We start from the raw sequence: 26,117 nt of genomic DNA, 5'->3' as shown, positions 1-26,117 counted from the left end.
GGAAGGTGCATCAGCCTGCCAGGTAGGGACTGGGACCCGGCACCTGCCAAGGCGCTGCCCAGCCCAGCCCAGCCCAGCCCAGCCCAGCCCGGCGGCCTCCGAGGCCAGGACAGCTCAGAGAGGGAGACGCCACCGGGAAGCGAGCACAGCATGGACAAGTTCCGCTCCTTTTTGCGTCGCGGGGGGAAAGAGGTAGGGGCTGGACGAGCGGCCCGGGGGCGCGCCCGGGGCTCCAAGCCCGAGCCAGCTCGTGGCTCTGCACCTCCCTCCCCGTCCCTCCGTCCCCCCCCTCCCTGCCGCTTCTGCCTTCGTTTACCCTCCGCACTCCGCCGCTCCCTGCCAGCCCCTCCTCCCATAGGGACAGAGGCCTGGGGGCTTCCGAGGCTCACGTGCGCTCGGGATCGAAGGGGGAGACCTGAGAGGGGACGCGAAAGCCCCCGCATCCTCCCCTCGTACTTGGGGGGCGGCGGGGAGGGGGGGGCTTCCGCGGCAGGTGGCCGCTCTCTGGTCCCTGCCATCCTTCGGCTCGCCCTCCTCTGGGCAGGGGAGGAAGAAGGGCTTTGTTGCCTCCTCCCCATCCCGGGGCCGGGGTGGGGGCTCCCTTGAAGCTCCCACCTGCCCGAGGTTTCCGGGAGCCCGGGGGGCTGACTCGGCCCTTTCCCCTGGGGGGACTTTGACGGGCGGCCCGGGGCTCCGCATTTCCTCCTCCCTGGGGTGGGGATGGGGCCGAAGCGCAGGGGCCCTTCAGGTGGCCGAGGGGAGCCTGGCCCGGGGCCAGGGCCGCTGGCTAAGAGGCTCCGACGCCCCCGAACGGGCGGGCCCGGGCCCTCGGGGCTTCGGCCGCCGCTCTCTGGCCTGGGGAAGGGAAGCCCGGGGCTTCCAGGGGGCTCCGGGTGACCCGAGGTGTCTCTTGTCTCGTCCCTCAGAAAGTGACGGCTTCGGCGGAGAACTTCCACGTGGGGGAAAACGATGAGAACCAGGAACGGGGAAACTGGTCCCAGAAATCCGACTACCTTCTCTCCATGGTTGGCTACGCCGTGGGCCTGGGCAATGTCTGGAGATTCCCTTATTTGACTTACCAGAACGGAGGAGGTATTTCCCCATTTACCTGTAAAGGATCTGGCCGCAGGGGGATGGAGTTGGGGGGGGGGCAGGGAAGTGGGAGTCCCTGGAAAGCAGGCGCCCTGGATGGCCTAGTCCCGGCCAACTGGCTGCGCGGTGGGGCCGGGGGTGGGAGAAGTTTCTGGGGAAAGCTTCTGCACTTCCTGGACGAGCAGTGAGTCGTGGAAAAGCTTCCTCCGGCCGCTCCGCCGCCGCAGCTCAGAACTTAGCTCTGAGGAAGTGGCTTGAACTGGAGCTTTGAGTTACATTTTCCTAGAGGGAAAGGTGGGAGGAGGAGCCTTTGAAAATGCTCCTTTGGGTCCCTGGGAGCCTGTGGGAAGAAGGCCACGGGATCATCCCTGTGCAAGTCAAAGAGACTTGAACTGGGGAATCCGTGTTTCTTGGGAGAAAGTCAGGGATTAAATGACCCGGAGCAGGAAGGGACCTCGGCTTCCCTTCCTCTGCCACAGTGGGAAACTGAGGCTCAGAGAGGTGAAGGGATGTGTCTGAGAGTGCACAAATGGGAAGCGTCCGAATCAGGCTCTTCCCCAAGCTTCATTCAAGGCCAGGGTGTGTATTTCATTTTTGAAAGATGGCATTATTTATAGCTGGTAGGCCGTTGAAGCAAAGTCGATTAGAAGGGGTGGGGGTGTGTGTGTGTGTGTGTGTGTGTGTGTGTGTGTGTGTGTGTGTGTTTGTGGGGAGGGGGGGAAATCCTGATTTAACACACAGAGGGAAACCAGAAGACATTGCACAATGCCTCGGGACTGTCGAAACAACTTTTCACTTACACCCTATTTTATTTGCTTGCTAATTACAGGTTCCAATAAAAGTGCAGAGGTGACGTGCCCTTGTATTTCATAACTCCCACCCAGTCCCAATGAAACTGGGCCATTGTCATGACTTTTGCTTACCACAATAGGATTTTGTGCTTGAGCTCTTTCACTGTCGTGGCCCCTTTTTAATGGGGTGAATGACAACGTTTATCCTTGCCTTGAGACGAGGAAGAGAGAGGCTGGGCTAGGAGCCCATGCTCCGGTGCTGGTCCCAGAAATCCCTCTTGCAGCTTCAAGCTCATTCAGTCATGTGTGTGATTTGGCTTGAAGATGAGTCAGGAGCCACGACTTTGTTTGGCTACAATGGCTCATAGAGCAACTGTTTGGGATGAGGGGGAGACACACACGCTGGGCAACCTGCCAACCCCTTCTGGTTGGGTGGCCGGGAGCCTCGGAGTGAGAAACTTCTTCCAGGATGGCCCCGCAACATGCTCCCCAGTTGTAGTCTTAATTTTAAGTCCTTCTAGCTAATTGAAACCAATTGCAAGAGGGGTTTTAAATCTCTAGGGAATAGCAGCCGGGAGTTTAGCACCCTGCCACAGGTGCTTTCCTCTTCTTTCTGACCAGAATAAAGAAAAGAGATCTGGGCTTTGTGGATTCAAAGTCAACTCTAACAGTTGGGGCTGCCACAGAAAACCTTCTCCATCAGGTATTTGCAAGCCTAGTTGGCCCCCAAGTCTATCTGGCTCTGAGATTCTGGAAACAGGAGAAATCACCTAGTCTCTCAAACATCTCTCCTCTTTCATTGATCTTTTTTGGGGGCCAATTCACCCATCAGTGTTACTTGCAACAGGGGGTATTTAAGTTAAGAAAAAGAGCTGAGACTCTAATATGGGAAACATCCAGAGGTCGGTAGCAGGACATTAGTTAGGGTTGAAAAGTTATGGATGGCACTTGAGGTTCTTTGAATACTGTTTGAGCGCAACGGTCTCTCTAGCCCAGAGCAGCCATTTTATCCTGTACTTTGTGTTTTAGGAAGGTGGACTCATCACATCAGGAGTCAGAGATCAGGATTTTTGCCATTAGTCTAGTTAGAGGAAAAGAACAATCGTTGTTTGCTCTTTCTTAAAAAAAAATCAATTTTATTTTAGTTTTGATTTTTTTTCTATTTTCTATTAAGTAAAAGTATTCTAACCTCAGAATAGAAATAAAGGACAAAACAGGACCCGATAAAAAGAGATTTGACCGAGTTTGCAGGTGTTCATGAACTGCCGGAGTCCTCCAGGTGCTAAGGACATGGGCCCCAAAACAAAAGATGGCTCTATCTTCACGTTTGTTCCTGTGATTCCTTTTGAACTGCTTTTCTGGGTATATTATCCATCGTCGGGACTGTTCAGTCAGACAGATCGGGTTCGTGTGTGTGCTGTTCTTTTGATCTGATTTCTCAAGGCTCTGGCCCTTCTTAGATCTCATATCTCTTTAATTTTTTCCTGTTGACTTTTTATTATAGCACAACAACACGCCGTCACATCGACACGGCACATATTGTTCAGCCGTTCCCTAACCGGTGGACGGGGAGCTTGTTTTCAGGGTTATATGTGGGGAGGGCTTTGCTGCTCTGACAAATAGTGGGGCTCAGAACATTTTGAGTGCAGACAACTTTTCATCGCTTGTTAATCATTTCCAAAGGATATAATCACAGTGGTGGGACATTAGGCTCCCGGGTCTAGCGGGGCAAGCATTTCTGTAATTCTTACTGTGTAGCGATTTCCAGCAGCAGTTTATCAGCCCACTCGCTCCCCCCAAAGCCACGTCAGCACTGGCTCTCGGCGTTTCTTTCTCTCCCTTTGCCAATCTGATGGGCGTAAGGTGGAATCTTTGAACATTTTTTTTTCACATGGTTGTTCGGAGGGGTTTTTGTTTTTTAAAGAACTACCTAGAGCCGGTAGATCGTCTTCCTTAGAAAATCCTTAAGCTAATTTTTCAAACTTGCCTTCATCATGGGGTTTAGAACACTCTACCTCAATTGGCTAGCATCCTCTCAAGGAATCGATGAAATGAGAAGGTAACAGTCCACCGAGTACTGGGCTGGGATGGGGAGGCAAGAAATCCTGGATTCACATCTTCACTCTGACTTTACTCCGGGTAATTCAGTGAAATTCAGTCAGGGAATAAGCATCTAATGAGCACCTAGTCTCTACCAGGCGCTGTGCCAAATTCTGGGGCTAAAGAAAGTGGCAAAAGGCAGTTGCTTGGGCTCAAAGATGGGAAGGATGATTCCTTTAGCACTGAAATTTCATAATAATTCAAAATAGCTCTTTTCTTTCCCCTCCCAATGTTGTGGCTTCGGATTGACAGCAGATATCCCATCATACACCGGTATGATGATTTGGATCACTCATAGTGCTGCTTTCCACTCTACCATCCACCAGAACCAGTGACAGATAATAAGGCTGAGGTGATTGACATCCTGAGGGGACCTCACCTTCAAAGTGAATCTAAGGAGTCTTCAGGCTTTTCCTGTTCCCTGATGGAAAAGTTGGAGTTTGGAGCTCCTTGACACATGTAAAGTTAGAGTCCTCACTCTGGTCAGTAGGGGAAAGAGTTGGGGTGTGAAGAAATGGTCTATATTACAAAAGCCTCATCTTTGCCTCTAGTTTCATTTCTTCCATCAGTGTTTTTATAAGAATATTAAGCTGAGAAGTCAGTCAATTTTCTTCAACCTACTGTCTGGTAAGGGAAAGCTAAGACTTCTTTTTGATCGCATCTTTTGCTAGGGCAAAAAAAGATGATGCTTAATAGGGATAAATGTAAGTCTTAAACCTCAGCTCCCAAATCCACTTTCCAAGTACAGATTGGGGGCAGGGCTGGGATTTTGTCTGAAAAAGACCTGGAGATTTTGGTGGACTGCAAGCTCCATATTAACGGACCAAGAACAGAAGGAAAGAGGAAGCAAAGATGCTTTGATTATTCACAGGCACGTGATTCTATCCCTAAGCAATCTAGACGAGCCCATGATCATTTCTTTAATAATCAGGGAAAGACCTGAAGTTCTTGTGCATATAGCAAGAAGATCCTAGCTACCAGGGGGGGGAAAGAACTTTATCATTCTTTCCATCACAGATCCGGTTTTTTTTCCTGCTGAGATGAACCTCATTTCTAGGCACCAATCCCTGCAATGGGAAGCAATGTTGACTGGCTGCTTGATGTCTCACTCAAACTAGAATCCCAATTCTGCATTAGCAATCCCCCCTAATGGAAGGAAGCTTTTAACAAACACCTGTCTTCTCTTTTAGAAATCGACCATCTCGTTCCAAAGGAAACTTGGCTTGGAAAAAAAGTCCATCCCCAGTGCCTTAGTGAGAGAAGGCAAACGTGATTTTGTTTTCTTTTCCCCTCTGAAAGGTGCCTTCCTCATCCCCTACGCGATCATGTTGGCGCTGGCCGGCTTGCCTTTGTTCTTTCTGGAGTGCTCACTGGGACAGTTTGCCAGCTTGGGGCCAGTTTCGGTTTGGAGGGTTCTGCCACTTTTTCAAGGTAGGTTTTAAAGCTATTTCTTTTGCCAGCCTCCTCCCTGACCTCTCACGCCCCTCTTGCAGCCTCTCCACTCCCCGGTCTTACAGCTTTCCAGACTCTGGCTCTCATGGGACTTCACGGGCCTTCGTGCTTCTCCCTGGCACATCTGAGCCTATCGGGGCCATGTGGGCAGAAACTCTAGCTTCCTCTTCCTATCTCCTCCAGCCTAGAGCTGGCCTCATTAATGTGGAAGGGCCGTGGCAAGGCTGCAAGTAGATAATTCATGCAAAAGCACCCTTGGAAAACTATCAAGAGATCTATCAATTTAAGGTCACCTTATTGAAGGCTAGAGTTTCTCGGGCAGGGCTCAGGGTCAACCAACTAGATAATATATCATAGGGACTATATCATATCAGTCGTCAGTTGCCTTTCTCCTCTCTCCGGATTGCTCTGAGGCGCAGTCCAGAACCTAATTGTTTGGAGGACGAATGACAAAGCTGCCTTTAACTTTTACTAGCATCTCTTCCCATCTCCTTTCCAAGGCCTGATTCAAAAGAACGTGGCGGCCTTGTGCGGCACGTATTGGACGGGCCCAAGAGAACAGGGCACCACTGTGCAACGGGGGCATTTCCTGGCTCCACACTCAACTCAGAGTGGCCTCCTCTGAGGAGATCAGATATACTATGGCTATGGGATGGCTCCCAGAAGGTATCTGGGGTAACTGGAGTGCTCCATAGAAAATACCATTTGAGAAAGCTAAAGGAGCCAATAGCTCAGTGCACGTTAGAAAAACTGCCACAAAATATGTATACAAGAATCGCACATGTTTACCATATATTGGATTGCTTGCTCTCTAAGGAAAGGGGATGGGCTAAAGGAAGGAGAAACTTTGGAACACAAGGTTTGGCAAGGGTGACCGTTGAAAATTATCTTTGCATATATTTTGAAAATAAAAAGCTATTATTAAAAAAAAAAAAGAAAACAAAAACTGCCACAGGAAGAGACATTGTGAACTTTTTCATCTTGTTTGGGGGAAGCATCAAAGCTAAGGAAGTGTCAAATTTCTATTTCTCCTGATTTGCTAATTTTTTTTTAAATGTAGTTTTTGAAATGACACGTGGTAGATTTTAAGTGATTTTGAGTCTGATGTATTTCAAGTCCTTCTGGCAGAAAGTTTTCTAAACCTTAAAACGCTGTATAAATGGGAGCCGCAGCTCTTATTTTCATTAGGGGCTGCCCATGAAAGTAGATAATCAGATACTGGCATATCTGGGATCTTTGAATCCCTTCCCCCCCAAGGATAAGAATAAGTTGACATTAACAAAATGTCATCCTGGTTCTACTAGCAATAAGAGCATAACATGCAAGATGGTTAGCCTGGATTGGGAGCCAGATTCAAGTCAGGAAGGCCTGGGTCCCTATTTCACCTTTGACACTCAACATATGTCCATGGGAAAAGATTATTTTTAGTCCCCACCTCTCTGGGGTGACTGTTAATGTTGAGAAAAGGCTCTGTAAACTTGGGCATTATTACAGAAACGTTGCTTCTTGTTACTGTTATTTTGGTCTGGGCCAAGAGCCTTCCATTAAACTTGCCTCCCCAGCCTTTGTTTCAAACAGATCTCTTATTCTCTGGCTTGAATCACAGCAGGGATCGGCGGAGGGAAATGGCTTTCCTCATCAAATAAACCATTTCCCTTTCCCTACTTCCTCTGCTTTGTGCTCATTGTGAATTTCCCTCTCTCTTCTAGGTGTGGGAATCACCATGATCTTGATCTCAATATTCGTAACCATCTATTACAACGTCATCATTGCCTACAGTCTCTACTATTTATTTGCTTCATTTCAAAGAGTCCTGCCCTGGTCCGAATGCTTCCACTGGGCAGATAAGAACTGCAGCAGAACGCCCATAGGTAAAGTACCCTCTTGACCACGCTTGGGCTGGGAAGACTTACACTGTCCCGTAGCAGTTGTTCAGAAGAAACCTGAAGGCCAAAGTTCTTTCCTTGTCAATTAAGGGGGAACAGTTTGATTTGGTTTGGTTTTTGGTGAGGGTTAGTGAAATCCAAGTAAGACAAATGACGTGAGCGAGAACATGGGCCGTGGCAGCGGCGTGTCTAACTCTGGGTATTGCCGGTGTGAGTGAGTGAATCCCAGGCTGACCAATGGGAGGCCTCCCTTAACAGCCATGGAGAAAGACAAAAGGAAGATGGGAGAAGGGGAACAGAGTGAGAAGAGGAGAAGAGAAAGGGAAAGAGTGGAATAAGGTTAAGAAGAGGGAGAGAAGCAGGAAGAGAGGAGAGCCAGAGTAAATCCTTCAGCCGGACACTGCCTGAAACAAAGTAATTCCGGAGAGAGCTCAGGACTTTGTGAACATTTCAGGGAATACAGTTGCAAGCAGAGGCTCCCCCACCCCTTATGCTGTGCTGCTCATAACAGATGTAGCTAATTCTCAGTTGAAGGAAGCAAAGTATCGTGTTGTTGCAATTTCAGCTTTGTAGCATTCTAACGAGACTTGCTCCTGTGAATCTTGGGATATGGGGATGATTGCCCCTTGTCTTCTCTCTAGGGTAAGAGGGGGGAGACTTATGGGGCTAATTCTGCTTTTCATTCCACTGGGAGGATGCTGTTTTTTCCTGCTCAGAAGTGAGCAGTTGGAAGGATACTTTAAATGTCAGAAACACGAAACCCCAAAAACACACACACACACACACACACACACACACACACACACACACACGAATTCAAGAAAACCATCTACCCTTTCTCAGAGCTGATCATGGGTATCTTTTTCTCTTCAGTAACTCACTGTAACGTGATTTCGAACATGGGGGACATTGTCCAAATGAACTATTCGTGGGTACTTGACAACAATCTGACCTGCATCAACGGCACTCAGGTGGAGCAGCCAGGGCAGCTTCCCAGCGAGCAGTATTGGGAGTAAGTATCCCGGGTATTCTGGTGCCGAGCAAGTGGCCGGCACAATGCTAGCGAGCCCAGACCAAACAGAGTCTCCTCTCCTTCTCATCTTGCTCTTGTCAAAAGTTAAAGACATGAAATCAGACCGCTTTCCATTCCCATTAGACTACTAAGCTCTTTAAGGACAAAGGCTACTTTCATGCTTGCCTTTGTCCAGCACACAAAAGTCTTCTAATAAGTGTTTGTTGAGTTGAGATGACTGGAGCTGATTTTACTCCCCACACAGCATGGGAGCCAGATTTCCAGGCGGGGGACCGCGCTTTTGCCCCTCCACAACACTGAAAGTTAGTTGAGCTGAGAACATGTGGTCTCACTCCTTCTGCAGGAAAATAAACAAAGGAACCAAACACAGAGTGAGAATAATCCATTAAACTAGGAAGCTCTAGTTGGGTCACCGGATTCACCCCTCCCTGCCCTGCGAAGGGAGATTTCCCCTTGGCTGCTTCCCATCCTCCTCCCTTCTCTAGAAGTGGTCCCCTTGATATCTAAGGTCCCCTGATCCCATGACCTAGCATTTCTGGGATGTCTAGGATCCCAGGAGCTAGGATTTCTAACTCCTTACCAAGGCAGGGCCTTCCCATCCTGAAGTTTAAGCTTCCCCGCCCCCTCCCTTCCCTTGCTTTAATGGCACTTGTCCAAGCACCGGGATTGTTCCTTGTGGCTCTGGCCAAGCCCAAGTATTACCTTCCCTAAGGAAGTGGCCATCTGCAAAGTTGGATTCTCATCACTTTGTTCTTTCCACAAGGATCCATTACAAAGTCGGTTGTGTGTTTAACAGCGTACACACCGAGTTATTTAGTTCTCCAGCTAGAAGGTGCTACAGAGTGTTTGGGTGGTAGAAAGGTCAGGAGAGGTCGAGAAAGTCTCTGTGCTACACGGTCTGTGAAGCCCCTCCACAATATACCTGGTAAATGGTGGTCCCGGCCCATGTGTGAACGCTGTCATGGGGAGCAAGGAGAAGTAGAAAATGGGCTGGTTTAGGAATCAAAACTGCTCTGGTACTACCTCAGTGATCTTGGGCAAGTAAGTCATTCATCCTCGGTCTTCATTTTCCTCCTCGGCAATGATGGCCAAAGTCCCTTCCAGCTTGAAGATCTAGAACCCTTTGACTTCCAGTGATGGTGTTTGCCCAGGTGATCCAGTCTTTGCTTTGATTGCCAGGAGACTAAAATCTGCATTTCTGCCACTTCCAACGTGGCTCTGAATTGGGCTTTTTTCAGTCACCCAGGATACTTTACACCCTGTCTGTGCTACAATTCCAAGACTTAAAGCTCTATTCTCCCTGACTTGAGTCACCTGGTTAGGCGATTAGGAACAGACCCCAGAAGCGATCCTGCCAAGGAGAAACCTCCTGTTCCCGGCAGCCGGGTCACAGTAGGGGGGCATGTTTGTGTACAAACTTTAGAACTGCCTGGAGCAGGTGAACTCTCAAAATACGATGAAATCAGAAACATGAAATAAAATTCAAATGGGCTCTTCTTCTTTTGTAACCTGGGAAACTATTGCAGAGTTCGAACAATACCCCTGCTCCAGAGAATACGGTCCTGAGTAGGTTTCTGCAATGCTAACTGAAGGATTTTATTCAATACCTCTCCTTCCTGAGGTTCTAAGCTCTGTTCGATCAACGCTGGGTTTGGTTCTGGTAGACGATGAATGGCTTTTGTCACTGGAAAAAAGGGTTACTTATTGACTTCCATGATCCTCCTGGGATGCAGATGGATTAATCCGGATAATAGCTAATAATATCCAATTGTATTCACGAGTTCCCAGGCATTGTGCTAAGGGCTTTCCGATGACCATTTTATTTGATCCTCCCAACGACCCCGGGAGGGAGGCTGGCGCTATTTTACCGATGAGGAAACTACCAGAGAGAGCTTAAGTGACTTACCCAGGCAAGTTCAGCATCCGGAGCCAGATTTGAACTTGGGTTTTCCTGATTCCAGGCCTGGTGCTCTATCTGCTACTTCCCCAAAGCTTTTCTGTGGAGAAAAGACTACCCAAGTGGGCTCCACGCTCATAAATGGACTTTTGTGTTTTCAGCAAAGTGGCACTCCAGCGTTCCACTGACATGGATGAGACGGGGGAGATTGTGTGGTACCTGGCACTCTGCCTTCTTCTGGCCTGGCTTATAGTAGGAGCAGCACTGTTTAAAGGAATCAAATCTTCAGGAAAGGTAATCTGAATGAATGAATGAGGAAACATTTGTGAAGGGCTTACCATAATAGCAAGCTCTGCAATGAATGCTGGGAATGAAAGTACTAAAGCAAAGCAGTTCTCATCCGGGAGGAGCTTCCTTCCCAATAGGGGCTGAGGGGAAGCCACGCAGCCAGGACAATGGTGGGCAGGGAAGGTCCCGGCAGCTGTTGACTGGGCTGCTTTGCCAGTTTCGTTTCATGTGCGTTTGGATATACTGTCAAGTCATTTCAATATAGAAAAAAAAAGTGTTTACCTTTAATCCTTTAACTGGAAAATCCAGCCCTGAATGATTGAGTTCACAAAGTTGCTCAGCAATGAAGAGTAAAACTGCCACAAGGTGAGGCTTTGACTGTCTTATCTGCAGGCCCGGTGGGAAGCGGGACCCTGGGATTAAGCGTCTTAGAGTCTTGGGACTGAGAAATCGGGCACTGGCCCACAGCCAGGAGACTTCTATGGGATAACAGAGTCGGCCTTTCCCCCGGGCCTCAGCAGGCTTAGTGACAAGACTGGCAGTCAGTGGTCCAAGCCGGGTCTGTGAGTGCCCTGTTTCACTCAGGGCATCCCAGGCTCCAGCTTGAAATCCCTTTGCCCCAATGTCTTCCATGCCTGTTTCTGGGATCAGTCCCATAATTCCTGAATCCATCTCTGGAAGGCCTTGGGAAAGACGAACTGGGAAGCTTTCTAGAATGACAGCTCTGAAGCCTCCCTTCCCCCACCAAAGCAAAAAGGCTCTTGCTCTAAGAGATCACACTACATTTTCCTTGAACTCCACCACTGGCACCTAAGGTTTCCTAAAGTGAGGTGATTACCACAGGCCTTCTTCCTCATAGAGGCTCACACCATTCGGGGCAGCAAATGGGATTCCACCTTGGGTCTGTCTACACTTCACATGCTAGAGTAGAGCAAGTTAGGCCCAGGTCCATCCCGGTAACATGCCTGCTCCATGCTCTGGGAAACATTTTGGCAGCGCCCACATAGCCGGGGGCAACTTCACGGTATTGACTTTGCCACTGACTGTTTGGAAAACGCAGTGCCTCATTTCCTTGTGCTGCCGATGCTGACAACATCCTGCGGATACTGCCTCACCCGAATTTGGAGAGCCCTTCAGCGGGCTTGCTGAAGCCATCGCTGGGAGGATGTTCTAAACAAAAGGCCACATGGGCCTACAGTGCATAGAGCACCGGCCCTGAAGTCAGGAGGACCTGAGTTCAAATCTAGCCTTAGGCACTTAACACTTCCTGGCTGTGTGACCCTGGGCAAGTCACTTAACCCTAATTGCCTCGGCAAAAAAAAAAAATAATAATAATTAGAAATTTGAAGAGCTCACATTTATAAAAGATCCCAGTCAGAGTGACTTCCTGTTCACCCAAGTCTCACACTGGGTTGCTGACTGTTGGACGCACATTAGCAGTAGGGGTCCAATAGGCATTTTGGATTGTTCGTCGAGAACAGGAGGATACATTTCAAAGAACTTTTATTTTCTCGTTGGGAGCTAAGTGCTAAAAATAGAGCTAGGGATGGCGACTAGATCTGTGACTTCATTTGGGATAGGGAGCTTCCAGGGAAAGCAGTTCCTTCTACTGATGCAAGTTGGCAAGTTCTTTGCAACTCAAAGAGCTACCTAGACCAATACAAAGTGAAATGACTTACTTGGGGTCACGTGGTCAGTAATAGTTCAGAAGCACAATTCGAACCCGGCTCCAAAGCTGACTCTAGCTTCCATGCCGCGCTGTTTTTCATAAATGGCACTCTACGGCATATACCGACCGGGAAGGGCAGACTTAATTTAGTTTCCCCAGAAGAACATATTTATACAAGTCTTAGATATCTCTTGGTAAGATTATTATGGCTGCCAGGCTTACAACTCCCAGCAGAACTCAGGGAATGTTCTCATAAGATGGTTTTGTTTGTTTGGTTGGTTTTTTAAATGGCTCCTTAGAGAAAAGTCCCAAAGGGGAATTAGTCAAAACAGAAAACGATAGGATCTCTGGGTCTCTTGGAAGATTTCTCTATTGCTCTGAGCTTACTGATTTCACTTTGTCCTGGGTAGCCATTTTCCTTTAAGTGCAATCCCAGAGCTTTGTTGTGGTTGTTATTTGATAGTTTTTGATTATTCTCTGTGTCCCCATTTGGGGTTTTCTTGGCAGAGATCCTGGGGTAGTTTTTCATCTCTTTCTCCAGGTGAGTTAACAGTTGAAGAAACTGAGTCAGCAAGTACAATGAAGTGACTTGTCCGGGGTCACACAGTTAGGTAGTATCTGAGGTCAAATTGGAACTCTGATCTTTCTGAGTCTGGCGCTCTATCCACTGCAGTGCCACCACAGCTGATGACGACCACCATTCCTGATCCCTTTCTTTTTCTTGGCAGGTGGTCTATTTCACCGCCTTGTTCCCCTATGTTGTCTTGTTCATCCTGTTGGTGCGAGGCGCAACACTCGAGGGTGCCTTCAAAGGAATTTCCTACTACATCGGGCAGCAGTCGAATTTCACCAAACTGAAGGAAGCAGAGGTAAGAAGAGCCCATCGAGCTTTCAAGCCGATCGGGTGAGATGATCGACCCGGTAAACCTTACACAGTGCAAAGAAGCCTGGGTTCAGATTCAGAGAGAGTGGATTCATGGGAAATTAAGTCTCAGACTTACTTGTCTAAAGTCAGGGAGTAAGCATGAGAGACAAGAACTGAATTTATGACCTTTCAGACCAATATAAAGGGTAGCCATCATCATGCTCATCAGGACCACCGGCATCATTTATGATTGTCTCAGTAAGACCACATGGAACCATGAGAGCCACCTTTTAATAGTGTCATGTGGCGCCTCTAGTGTAGACTAAGAGCTAGGTGAGTTTCTAAATGTTTCTGTGAAACTAGAATGCTTCTTTTAACCATACGCTTCTCTCTTGAACAACATAATGGTGATCTCTGTGAGAATGAAATCCCCCTCCCCAACTTTTAACAACAAACTTTAAAAAAAGTTTTTTTTTTAATTTTTATTCATTCATTTATTTGTTTGTTTGTTTGTTTTGCTGAGGCTATTGGGGTTAAGTGACTTGCCAGGGTCAACAAACTGTAAAAATAACTAAACATAGCTCACCAAAAAGCTAGAGTTTTGTTTACAAAGTATTTTATATCCATCATCTTAGTTTTTGCTCGTAATGACCTTGTGAGGGTAGGGGCTATTTTTATCACCGGGGCCTATACCAGGAATGGAGAGATAGCATCAAAGGCCGGATTGCACAAGAGCCCAGTGTATAGTGTGTGTGTCAGGAACCCCTTTCTTCCTGGTCTCCAGCTTCCCCTACCTGCTTCCTTTTTCTTGTCTAATTCCATCTTCCCAACACGGGCAGGCAAGGACGAGGAAGATACATTCTTTCCTTCATTTTTTCCTTCTCGTAAGGCCTTAGCTAAAAATCATGACAGGATGAAAAGAAATAGCAGGCTGTATTCTGGGGGATGCTAATTCCATTCATACCCTGGAAATTAGAAATAAATAGAAATAGTTATTATCAGTCGGGGGAGGGAGGAAATGACAAGCTCAAATGAGATGAATAAATATTTGTGGAATTAAATTGCGATGCTCTCCCTCGCAGGCGTCAGCCCTCAAACATCCCCCTTCCCCCGTTGTTGATATTTGTGATACCGGTTTTTGTTAGGGGCAGAATTCGATCCCAAAGGCCAACCTTAAGGATAAGGTTGGAGTAGGGTTGGTCTGAAATTCCTACCTTTCCATTAAGAAGCAAAGTTGTTATTTCCTCCCGAAAGGCATTATTAAAATGCAAACATCTTACCTGGGAGGCGATACCAACCACATTAACTATTAACACACATTAACATGGCCTAATTTCTGAATTATTTCTACGACCCTGAGGGTCTGGAACATGTGAAAGGTCAAATGTGTTAATGGAGCGAGAAGGGGTTGGAAGTCTGGCTGATAGGCTGCTGCCCAGGGAGGGGCAGGGGGTGCTGGCCAGTGTGAAGACCCCAGGTACCTTTATGATGGATCTACTGCATGAAAAGAGCCATTCTTATGGGTCCCCTTTCATTCAATTTCTTTTCCTCATAGGTCTGGAAAGATGCTGCTACCCAGATATTCTACTCCCTCTCTGTGGCCTGGGGAGGCTTGGTTGCTCTCTCCTCCTACAATAAGTTTAATAACAACTGCTACTCTGATGCCATTGTGGTTTGTCTGACAAATTGCTTAACCAGTATATTTGCTGGGTTTGCTATTTTTTCCATATTGGGACATATGGCTCACATATCTGGAAAAGAGGTCTCTCAGGTTGTAAAATCAGGTAGGAAATCATCTGTTTTCACAACTACAGGTAATCTGGTGTTTATTCCATGAATTCCCTGTGTAGCTTTGGGAAACATAGATTTGCTTCAGATATCGAGCGCTCGGGGTGATTCTGGGCTCTCGAGGCTTCTGTCTTTAGAGCATAAGCTTTGGCAGCTCGTATCAGGCTTTGGGTATGGTCCTGACAACAGGCTGCATCAGGCATCGGGAGCCCAACCGAGAGGTATACGATCAGCAGTACTCGGGTTGAACGTGAGAAAGTGGATGGCCATGGGAGAAAATGACACCTCATGAGCCAAATGCATTGCATAGGATGAAAAAGTAGAAACGGTCTATGAGGAACTCCAGCAGGACCTACAGACTATGTCAATCCATTCCTTGGTACCCAAGGACTCTGGGGCTAAGGTGGCCAAAGGGGAGGATGGCCGGGCTGTGAGAGAAAATACAGTTTGAGATTAATAAATCAGAGCGCCCCCAAACCTGGAGACTTCTCAGAAGTTCCAGGCCTATAATCTTCAAGAGTCCATAGGTGCCAGATACGGCAACTAGTATACTGAAACTGACAAGTGACTGGATTTGGCAATGGATGCCAATCGGGTGACATTTCAGAATCAGATCGCTGACTTTTATTCGGAGGGCCAAAATCAAAACCGAATTGGAAGGAAGCTGAAAACAGAGATGGGTTTGTATGCTGTTGCAGCATCTCTAGCCCGGATAGCTTCATTCAATAAGCTATCAGCTATCAACTCTTTTTTTTTCTTTTTTTTTCTATAGAGGCAATTAGGGTTAAGTGGCTTGCCCAGGGTCACACAGCTAGGAAGTCTTAAGTGTCTGAGACTAGATTTGAACTCAGGTCTTCCTGACTTCAGGGCTGGTGCTCTATCCACTGTGCCACCTAGCTGCCCCCATCAGCTGTCGTCGACTCTTAAAAAATCAGAAATGCTCCAAAGTAAAAGCCCTGTTTCGATCACCATTTATTCAATAGGTTTGACAATGCAAAACAGTCACAATAACAATAAAATCTAAGGAGCCTCCAAGCTGCCTTAGCAAGTAAACACTCACTCTTCTTGCCAAGTAGGACATGGAAGCCAAGGGTGACTCTGGAGGCTCATTTGCAACACAAAAGAGAAGGAGGCAGAAGATTCTGAATCACTTGCCTTATATAAGAGGGAAGGGGAATTAAAAATTAGTCTGCCCAGAATTTGGCAAACGATCCAGCTAAAATCCAATCTTCCATAGAACGCTTCTACATGAAGCTGGATGTGAAGTAGAACAAATCTGATTCCATATTCATAGACTCCTGTCTCGAATAGTCATATTGACAAGGGGAGTAGAATTGCAGCATTCCTCATACCTGAGGTAATAGTTGAGGAAGTACCCAAGTTGGAGTAATCCAATAAATGCTCTCGGGCTACATTTGTAGTCTTATTTAAGCTTTGAAAACACCTCCTGCCATAGGACTGGAAGTTAAAATTGCCTTCTTTGAATATGCTCTGAAAGCCGTAAATCCCAGGTTACAAAATAGATTAATCAGGAACGATTATTTGCCTTGTTGAAGGATTTAGGAACAGGCTCAGTTCCAGGGTTCCTTTAAAATATTCACTCATTTGACAGAACAGGAGAGAGGAACTAAGACTATCCCACTGTAGAGTTTGAGTGGATCTTAGAAAGCTCTAGCAGCCGTGGCAGCTAGGTAGTGTGGCGGATAGGGTGATGACCCTGGAGTCAGGAGGACCCGAGTTGGAATCTGGCCTTAGATACTTATTAGCTGGGTGACTCTGGGCAAGTCACTTCACCCAGATTGGCTTAGTTTCTTCATCTGTAAAATGAGTTAGAAAAGGAAAATGGCAGTATCATTGCCAAAAAAAAAAAAAAAAAAAAAAAAGACAAAACCCCAAATGAGAGCGAGACTAACTGATTAAACAAGAAAAGCAGCTGTGGTTTGTAGTGCAAAGGGAGCTGAGTTTGAAATTAAGAGTGCTGGCTCTGTCACATTTTCTGGGACTTCACAATGATTTGATGATTTTAAAGGCCCCCTCCTGTTGTAAAATCTGTGATTCCTTTTCAATAAATGAGTTTGTTTCATAGATTAGGAAACTGAGGTCCAGGGAAAGAGATGATGGTAATGAGGATGATAGCAATAACTACAGTGTCACAAAGACCTGTTATTCTAGTTTCAATGTTGCAATCGAGGAAGCTAAATTTCAGGGCGATTGTGTGATTTGCCAAAAATGGTATGGTTCCTAAATCCAAATCAAACTGCCCAAAGTCCCTGAGCTTTGGCAAGGTGGCAACCTGAGACTAGATCCTGGAGTACCTGACTCCAGAGCTGTGGAAGGTGGAAAGAACTTAAAAGTCTTAGAAGCTTGATGCTTATAATTTGCATGATCCCAAACAAATCTGTTCAACTGATCCAACAATTAACATTGATTAAACACCTACTGTGTGCTAAGCAGTATGCTAAGCACTCAGGATACAAGAAGAGGAAAAAAACAGTCCCCTGCTCTTGAAGGGCTTACTTTCTATTGGAGGTTGAGGGACAACATACAAACATCGGTAAAATAAGTTGTAAATGGAATCAAGAGGAAATAATGAATAGAGAAAAAGCACCAGAATTAAAAAGAGTTGGGGAAGGCTTCACGTAGAAGGAAGGATTTTAGTTGGGACTTAAAGAAAGCAAAACTCAGTCTCTTTATCTGTAAAATGTGTTCAGACTACAGGGCCTCTGAGGTCCCTTCCAAATCTAAATCTATTCTTGATTCCTGGCAACTGAAGTTCAAATCAGAAGTGAAGATAAATTATCTCTGAATCTGTAGTGCACCATTAAAGTGAAAATGGAATTCAGTTTATAAGATTTTCCTTTGTTTACAATTTTGCTGAAGTCCCCTGCTGTGCAGAGGGACATTGTGGACCTAGGGACTCATGGGGAAAATTTAGAGAAAAGGTTAAATAGTGAGGAGCTGGTCCCTCAGCTTGGTCTTTTTCTGATCCTGGAATTACCTTGGAATGTGTCAATGTTTGTAAGGTGAGATGAGAGACCACATTAAAGTATTTCAAAGTGTTTTCAGAGATAACTATTGAAATATCTAAGACGGCTCAAGGAAAGCAGAATATTTCCATTTTCATATCATGGAATAAATTAATCAATTTTAATATCACTGTTGATAAAGAATACATATAGCCGAGGAATATGATAACCAAATGGTCTAGTATCATATTTAGAAAAATAAGGAAGTGTGTATAAGTTTTTTATTTGGTTTTTGTGCTTTTATTTTGTTTTTAATCGAGATAACCCGAATTATCCTAATTTTTTTCCTAGGTTTTGATTTGGCATTCATTGCCTATCCAGAAGCTCTAGCGCAGCTGCCAGTTGCCCCATTTTGGTCTATATTATTTTTCTTTATGCTTTTGACTTTGGGCCTTGACTCTCAGTTTGCTTCAATAGGTAAGTAATTTGGGGGGGGGGTGATATTTCAAAAGAAAATTTCTCAGAGTTGAGGCCATTTTTACTTCAAAACAGTCTCCTTTAGACTGTCTTCTCCACACTAGTCTTCCTTAAAACACAACTTTTCTTGTGCCTATCCCGTCCTTTGTTCAAAACCCTTCAATGGCTCTCTGTTGTCTATAAGAGAAAGCTCAGATTCTCGGGTCTGTTTTCTGCAACCTTGCATCAATCAACCACCTGGTCCTACTTCGATTTCCATTGCTTCCCAGCATGCATCTTTATTCAGTACTTTAACTTTCCCATTCATTCATTTGATTTTAAAGTTATTAGGATCTTTTGTTTTTGTGACTTACTTTCTTGGCATACACCTTCACTCAGTACTTTGACTTTCCCATTCATTCGTTTGATTTTAAAGCTATTAGGATCTTTTGTTTTTATATGACTTACTTTCATTGCAAAGATATCCCTCCCTACTTCCCTCACCAGTCATCTTTTGTAACAAAGAAAGAAAGGAAGGAAGAAAAAACCCAATTTAACAAAACTAAGCCATGTGTCAAGTCATTCTAGCAATACATGTGACATAACATATCCGTGGTCCTCGCCTTTGCAAAGAAAGGAAGGGGATGCATTTTCTCAGCTTTTTTCCAAGTCTGAGCTTCTTAGAAGTTAGCTCTGACAGGGCAGAGATACTGTCTTTGTAAACTTTGCTTCTCCCAAAAGGTGAGTCACAGTGCTTTTACTGCAGCTAGTGCTCAATAAATGTCTGACCACGATAATGTTAAAGAATAATTTTTAAGGCAGCTGGATGGCACAGTGAGTGGATAGAGCACCGGCCCTGAAGTCAGGAAGATCTGAGTTCAAATCCAGCCTCAGACCCTTACCACTTCCTAGCTGTGTGACCCCAGGCAAGTCACTTAACCCCAATTGCCTCAGCAAAAAAGAAAAGAATGATTTTTTAAAAGAACGTTATATAAATATAATACCCAAGTAGAGGCAGGCCACACACACATACACACAAACTGTTATACGAAATATTATTATGACTGACAATTGCTCACATTGAGGAAAGGACTCCTGTTTTACACCAAACATGACACGAGGGGGTCACAGTATCAATAAGGAAACACCTAGGACGGCCCTCCATTGTACAGAACGAAGACCCTTGAAGAGATTAAGGTTTTCCTCCGAAACAGAGACAAATCTGACTTCAGTCCTTTTAACACTCACTTTCAACACCCATAAGTGCCTCCGTTTGGTCCTACTGGGCTAACTGCAGAAGGTATGGTGGACACAGTCTATGGCAAGGAAGGAAGGTTCCAGGGGCTAATCGGGACAAGAAGACCACATAATTGGAGGGAAGAGAAAGAGGCGCCGAGCTCCATTTACAGTCCATTTAAGAGCAGGGGGAACTTTTATTCTAAGATGTTTTATCTTTTGGCAACCGACCCCCCAGGGTTTTCATTTTGTACCCCTAGTCTACTTTTTGTGGTTACTTAGCAGAATATAAGAAGGCAAGGGAGAAATTGGAGAGAACCTTCCTATCTCTTCTTCAGTGGCCTACAGAACAGGGAATTCTGGCCAGAAACTCTGAGTAGTGACAGGCGAAAAGAAGGCCAGTTCCTAGGGACTGCAAGAGGGGATAAGGGGCCCAAGAACAAGAAGCATCCCTAGAGATTTCATTGACCCTGTGCCCCAAAGCCATATAGATGCTCGATAACTACCTGGGGGGAGATTCGCTTCATTTGAACTCCAACAACCATAACTAGAACTTACTAATCACTAAATTGACATTTAAATTATCGTTTTTCCTCTACAGAAACAATTACAACCACCATTCAAGATTTATTTCCCCAAGTGATGAAGAGATTGAGAGCTCCCATAACTTTGGGATGCTGCTTGCTTTTGTTTTTACTAGGTCTGGTCTGTGTAACTCAGGTAGAACATTTACTTTTTTCATAGCAATTATGTTTTACATTTCTTCCGAAACAAATGGTTCAAATAAACAAGCCCGGGAATTATGATAAGCTATCGGACTTGAGCAAACGTATGCATGTATCCGATCTCTATTGGATGATGATGGTGATGTGGTATAATTGCCAAGATACTGAGGACATGGCTCAAATCCCACTTCTGTCGCTAACCTTTGTGACATTGGGCAAGTCATTGGATCTGTCTAGGCCCTGATTTCTTTCTCTCTCAGTTTTGGTGACCTCCAAGTTCCCGTCCAACTCAGGATCTCTTCTCACAGAACTTTGGGTGTTCGGTCGGGTCCTACTCTCCACGATACAGTGGCTTATAGTGCCTCTGGGGTTTTCTTGGTCATTTCTCTCTCCAGTACCATCCCCAAATAGCTATATCTTAAAGAACTACCTGGCAATTTCTAAAAGAACCACTGTGGGTGCCCCCTCTTCTTATTGAGAGATTCAGGGAAGAGTAAGAGTAGCCTGTTGGGTTCCATGCTGCTTTGCTACTTTAGCAGAGGCACCCTGCACTCTCATTGGAAAACCTTCCCTTTTCACATTTCTTGGGTGGAATGGAATGCTATAGAACCTATTTAAATGCAATGAGTACATGGCCTTCTGAGAACCTTACAAAACTGTATTACACAATTCTGTTTGCTCTCGCGTATCTCGAAATGATCAGTGGTTTTCTCGGCTAGGCTGGAATCTACTGGGTTAATCTCATTGACCATTTCTGTGCCGGATGGGGCATTCTGATCGCAGCCATACTGGAAATCATCGGGATCGTATGGATTTATGGTAAGCCATCTGTGAACTTGATGCCCAAAGCATTATCGGAAAGGCTATCCCCATGATGTTTCATTTCCGTGGCTTCCTTTTTTTTTTTTTAATCACTTTTCACTACTGTGATTTGGAAGTCAATTGAGTTGCCCACTCCATGAAGTAGACATACTTCGAGACGTGTGCATCCCTGCTGTTGTAAAAGACTAAAATAATTCAGGCCGGCCAAGAGAACCAGAGATTGAGTTCCTGTTGGAGGCGCGCCGGACTGCTGGCTACAACCCATTCTCTGTTGGGTTTTTCCATTAGGTGGGAACAGATTCATCGAGGACATAGAAATGATGATTGGAGCAAAGAAGTGGATATTCTGGCTGTGGTGGAGAACCTGCTGGTTTTTCATTACTCCTCTTCTTTTGATGGTAAGTAATAGCCTGAAACAGATATGGGAGCAAAGAACATATACATGTATTTTACATTTCAGTAATTTCTTTACAAATAATCAGACAACAGGGTACAGATAAAAAGCAATAAGAAACAACACGTTCATTTATTTTCATGTATAGCTACTTGTGGGGGCGAGGGGAACAATCACGATAAAGGAACTTAATGCCCAGGGTCACGCTGTTAGTATCTGGGGCTGGATTTGAATTCACTTTTTCTTGACCCCAGGCCAGTGCTCTATTCACTGCACTGACAAGCTGCTCCATTGCTTTGCTCGTGAGGAGTCCGATATGATACATGTAGTAGTCCCCCGAAGAGCTGGCGATTTCCTTCACGGGAGGTGGGCTACATGGCCACTCAGCCAATTGAACTAATATTGATTAGGCCTCACTACTTTGCACCTATGGGCATCTAGGTTTAGGTTCCGTGGGAACACGCAACAATGGACTCATAGTCCTTGTATCGAAAGAGTTTTCAAACTATACACTCCTAAGATATTAAAAACAATTCAGGTATCGACAAGGAGTGAATGACAGCTGGGCTGGACACAGGAACCTTAGATTTGGAGATGGACAACATTCAGTGCTATCTATATGACATTGAGCTAAGTGATCAAAATGTAAAGATGTAAAATTTCATCTCACCCTTCAAGCTAGGATCCTCTGCTTCTAACCAGGTTATCTTGGCCAAGTCATTTCCCCTTTCTGGCCCTCAGTTTCTTTCTCTGGAAAATCCGGGAGGGAGAAGTTGGATTTTTAGGGAGCTAAAACTATCCTACAGTGGGTGCTCATTGCTGTGCGACTAGCAGAAAAAGTGTGTCTTCGGATTTCTTCATTTGTAAGAAGATCTCCATAACATCAGTCCGCTTTGCTAGGCTATAAGGAGGATTAGTTAGCTCGAAGGTATGCAGGGATTTCCTTCCTTGGGTATAGAAAAATGGAAATAGGGCAAGTCTCATTTTCCACTAGTATAGCTTCTATCTAGGTAACATTTGAGATTTAGCATGGGAACAGTTGAGTCTTCTTACGAACTGAATTTGTATTTTAGTAGTTTGAGTCATTCCCAAGGAAAATGGACTTGAATCCAGGAGGCACTGTGACGTTCTATCGCAAAGAGTGCCGGGCTCCGAGTCAGCATAGACTGGGGTCAGATTCTATCTCTAGACCCGGTTGCGTGAGTCCGGCCAAGTTGCTTAACCCTTATGAACCTCCGCTTCATAAATAGGGGGATTAAAAATAACTCACCTCCATAAGGTGGTTGTTAAGATCAAATATGATAATGGTTATAAAGCTTTGCGCCCACCTCAAAGGACCATAAACATGGCAGCTATTATCCGATTTATTCAAGAACCCCTGAAAAAGCCTTTTGGGTTCCTTTGATCACTCTGGCAGCATTCTGCATTAAGCCAGCCCAGTTGCTGTCAACACATGCATTTTACGGACACACTGTAAACCTTTCATTTGAGCTGTTTTTGTAGCTACCCGGGCTTTACGAGAAGCCACAGTCTGGTTCCTGGAAAGCTCGACACCCAGTTACAGCTCTGAAAAATGTCCCGAACCGGGCAAATGTCCATCGGGAAGGAGATCTACTGTGGAACTGAATTAATTGGGAAATGTAATTGTTCCGTGATTAAATAGCTAAGAGGGCCGATTATAGATAATTGTTTGCCAGCTACTTTGGCTTGGCAGAGTGAGAGCCATCCTTGAAAGAAAGAAGACTCGGTCGATTCTTGTTATTCTTCTGACACAGGCAATTATCTGTGGCTCCAAGTTGTCCGTAAGTTGCTGATCTCCATAGGCAGAGAGAGTACTCCACGCTGGGAGTGCCATATGTGGATGGAATCACAGGCCCAGCCCCTGAAAATAAAATGATTGCATATATTGCAGGAAACTTATGATCATTCCTACCTTTGTTAGTTGTATCCAACTATATAAGCCTTTACATTTAAAATTAAATAAGTACTTTTGTGAGGCTTGGGAAAATACTGGCTCCAGTGTCATGGCCAGATAGGTATCCTGAATATGGAAAAAATGAATAGACTTTCAATGATTTTACTGGCAAAGTTGCATTGAGTTCCAAAAGCAAACTTGTAGAGCTCGACTTCACTTGATAGAGATGTGACGTTTAGTGGGGGTCCACGTAATAGATTCTGTCAAAGGAAAATAGATGAGGTGAAGAAGCATCCAACTCAGATGTCACCATTCACGACACATTTTGAAATCCCTAGTTTGAATTACCCTTTAACTTCGAAGAACCTTCATTCATTTTGAAGCTCTTTGGACGCAGCCTTATCAGGGGTTTTCCTTTTCAGCCCTTCGTTTTCTCTAAGGCAACATATACCCGAATCTCATTTCTTCTTCCTACTCCCATTTCAAAAGGTTTGGCCTCCAGCAGTGGCCAATGGAGTTTCCCCCATATGTGTTCCATATCTTACTCTGTCACTGTGGAATTATTTGGATTTATATGTCCCAGAATTCCCCAAAATAAAAAAAATGCCATGTAAGCCTTTCCCCCAGCCCATTGCCATAATATCCATTTTGAAAATGACTTTACTTTTTTTTTTTTTTTTTGAGAGGCAGTTGGGGTAAAGGGACTTGTCTAAGGTCACACAGCTAGTAAGTGTCACGTGTCAGAGTCACATTTGAATTTAGTCCTCCTGACTCCAGACCTGGTGCATTATCCACTGTGCCACCTGGCTCCCCCAACTTTACTTTGAAACACTTAAACTGGCCAGTATTGTATTGCTTGAAAATCATACAGCATACCCATCTACTTAGAGATATGGAGACCTTGTCCAAATGGTTATTTTTGGAAATCAATAATAAAAACATTCCTTTAGTTCGGCCACATACTATTTTTATCTTCCGTCTTGGAATTTTTTTTTAAAGTTCCGCCAACAGCTTCTTAAAATGCCCAACTAATTTCCTAGACTTCTTTTACATTTAAATGGCTGGGGTGTTTTTTTTATTGAATTTTATTGAATTGTATTTTTAAAGGCCCAAGTGGACGTTTAACTTTTGATTTCCTCAATTTCATCCTAACAGACCATTTTCATCTGGTCCCTCGTGACATTTCAGGAACCGGAGTATGCCAAAATCCCATACCCTACTTGGGCACTTGCTCTAGGCTGGTGCATGATTATTTTCTGCATCATTTGGATCCCTATTATAGCAATAGTGAAAATAGTGAAAGCCAAAGGCAGCTTCCTCCAGGTGAGTTCCAGGATCGGGTAGGGAGGGGGGGGGGGCAAGCCTTCGTTTATAAGGTGGCGATAATAAAATAATCTCAGTCATCCCCCAGTCAGTCAACAAACGCTTATTAAGTGCTTAAGGGTTTGGCACTCTGCTGAGCACTGGGGATACAAGGCAAGGAAAAAGACAATCATTGCCCTCAAGAAACTCACGATCTAATGGGAGGGCCAATGTGCAAAAAGCTATGTATGGACAAGTTTTAGATGGTTAAACGGGGGTAGTCTCCGAGGAAAAGTACTAAAATTAGCAGAAGGAGAACAGCCTTATGCCCGCATGTCCAGGGACACTCCCCATGTACAGGTCAACTGCTTGTGTCCTATGGGAGATGAAAACAAACTTCCATCTTTCCACTCACTATACTATGATTGGAACCATCTTGTTCTCTTTGTCCCCTTGCAAAAATGTAAAGAGACTATGCTTGGTTAGACCGAACTTCCCGTGATCACTCTAGATGTGAGCAGATCCCCTAGAAATACCATCGTCCAGGTCCTGACCTCTAGGGTTGGGCCTGGACCAGAGAGGTCAGTGGGAATCTGAGGGGGATGTGTGAGATGAAGAGTGGTTAGTTCCATAACATTCTTTTCCTCATCGTCCCTTGGCGCCAGGCACTGGAACATTATTCTGGTTTATGAAATAATTTACATAATCAGATTTTCTCCTTCAGTTAACATAATTTCATTAACAGTAATTAAATTAAAATATAATTTCATTCTCAGTGGAATAGGCATTATCAATAATAAGGATAATCAATTTTCATGCAGAAAATAAGATTTCTGCTTAACCATTTGTGAATCTGTACATTCCGTTCTCGTCTTTGTTTAGCAACGATCAACTTAAAAGCTTTCTTAAAAATGAAAATCTCGTCTCCCCGTTAGATCCCGCGACACTTAACGTTCTCACGCCAAACTTTTGTTTTTCACCTTCTAGCGTCTTAAAAGTTGCTGCAGACCGGCTTCCAACTGGGGTCCCTACTTAGAGCGGCATCGTGGTGAGAGATACAGCGGTATGATAGACCCCCAAAAAGAGCCTGACCACGAAATACCGACTGTCAGTGGCAATACAAAACCAGAATAAGATCCACTTGGAATGTAGATCGAAGGCGATATTTTTTTAGAATGGAGAGAAAGCGAAAAGCCATAGTATTTATTTATATGCTCATCGAGTAAAAAGATGTATATACCACATGTATAATTTAGTTATGACATTTTCTTGCCATGTAAGCAGGAGTTGAACATAATGGAATGAATCTGCAGATTTAGCATCTAGCTGAATTTCCATCAGTTTATTTCTCCACATCTGTCTCACTTCATGCACACACCTGTCTACATTGCACAATGATTTTTTTTGTAATAAATTATTCTTGTAATGCTTTTCTAATAA

The 26,117-nt window shown here is 45.0% G+C and overlaps 1 protein-coding gene across 1 annotated transcript; it reads left to right on the top strand.

Moving 5' to 3' along the window:
* Positions 1-26,117, top strand: SLC6A14 (solute carrier family 6 member 14). The gene is made up of 14 exons (XM_031944507.1): positions 1-192; positions 927-1,092; positions 5,283-5,414; positions 7,145-7,306; positions 8,195-8,333; positions 10,413-10,545; positions 12,937-13,077; positions 14,629-14,857; positions 18,179-18,304; positions 20,121-20,239; positions 20,964-21,063; positions 21,355-21,464; positions 24,531-24,698; positions 25,665-26,117. Exons 1-14 carry the CDS (start codon positions 151-153, stop codon positions 25,809-25,811), a joined length of 1,914 nt encoding a protein of 637 aa, XP_031800367.1. The 5' UTR covers positions 1-150; the 3' UTR covers positions 25,812-26,117.

Source organism: Sarcophilus harrisii, chromosome X, assembly GCF_902635505.1.
Source record: "Sarcophilus harrisii chromosome X, mSarHar1.11, whole genome shotgun sequence".
Taxonomy (NCBI): Eukaryota; Metazoa; Chordata; class Mammalia; order Dasyuromorphia; family Dasyuridae; genus Sarcophilus; species Sarcophilus harrisii.
Note: the sequence above shows the minus strand (reverse complement) of the source record. Positions and strands in the feature narration are given on the sequence as shown.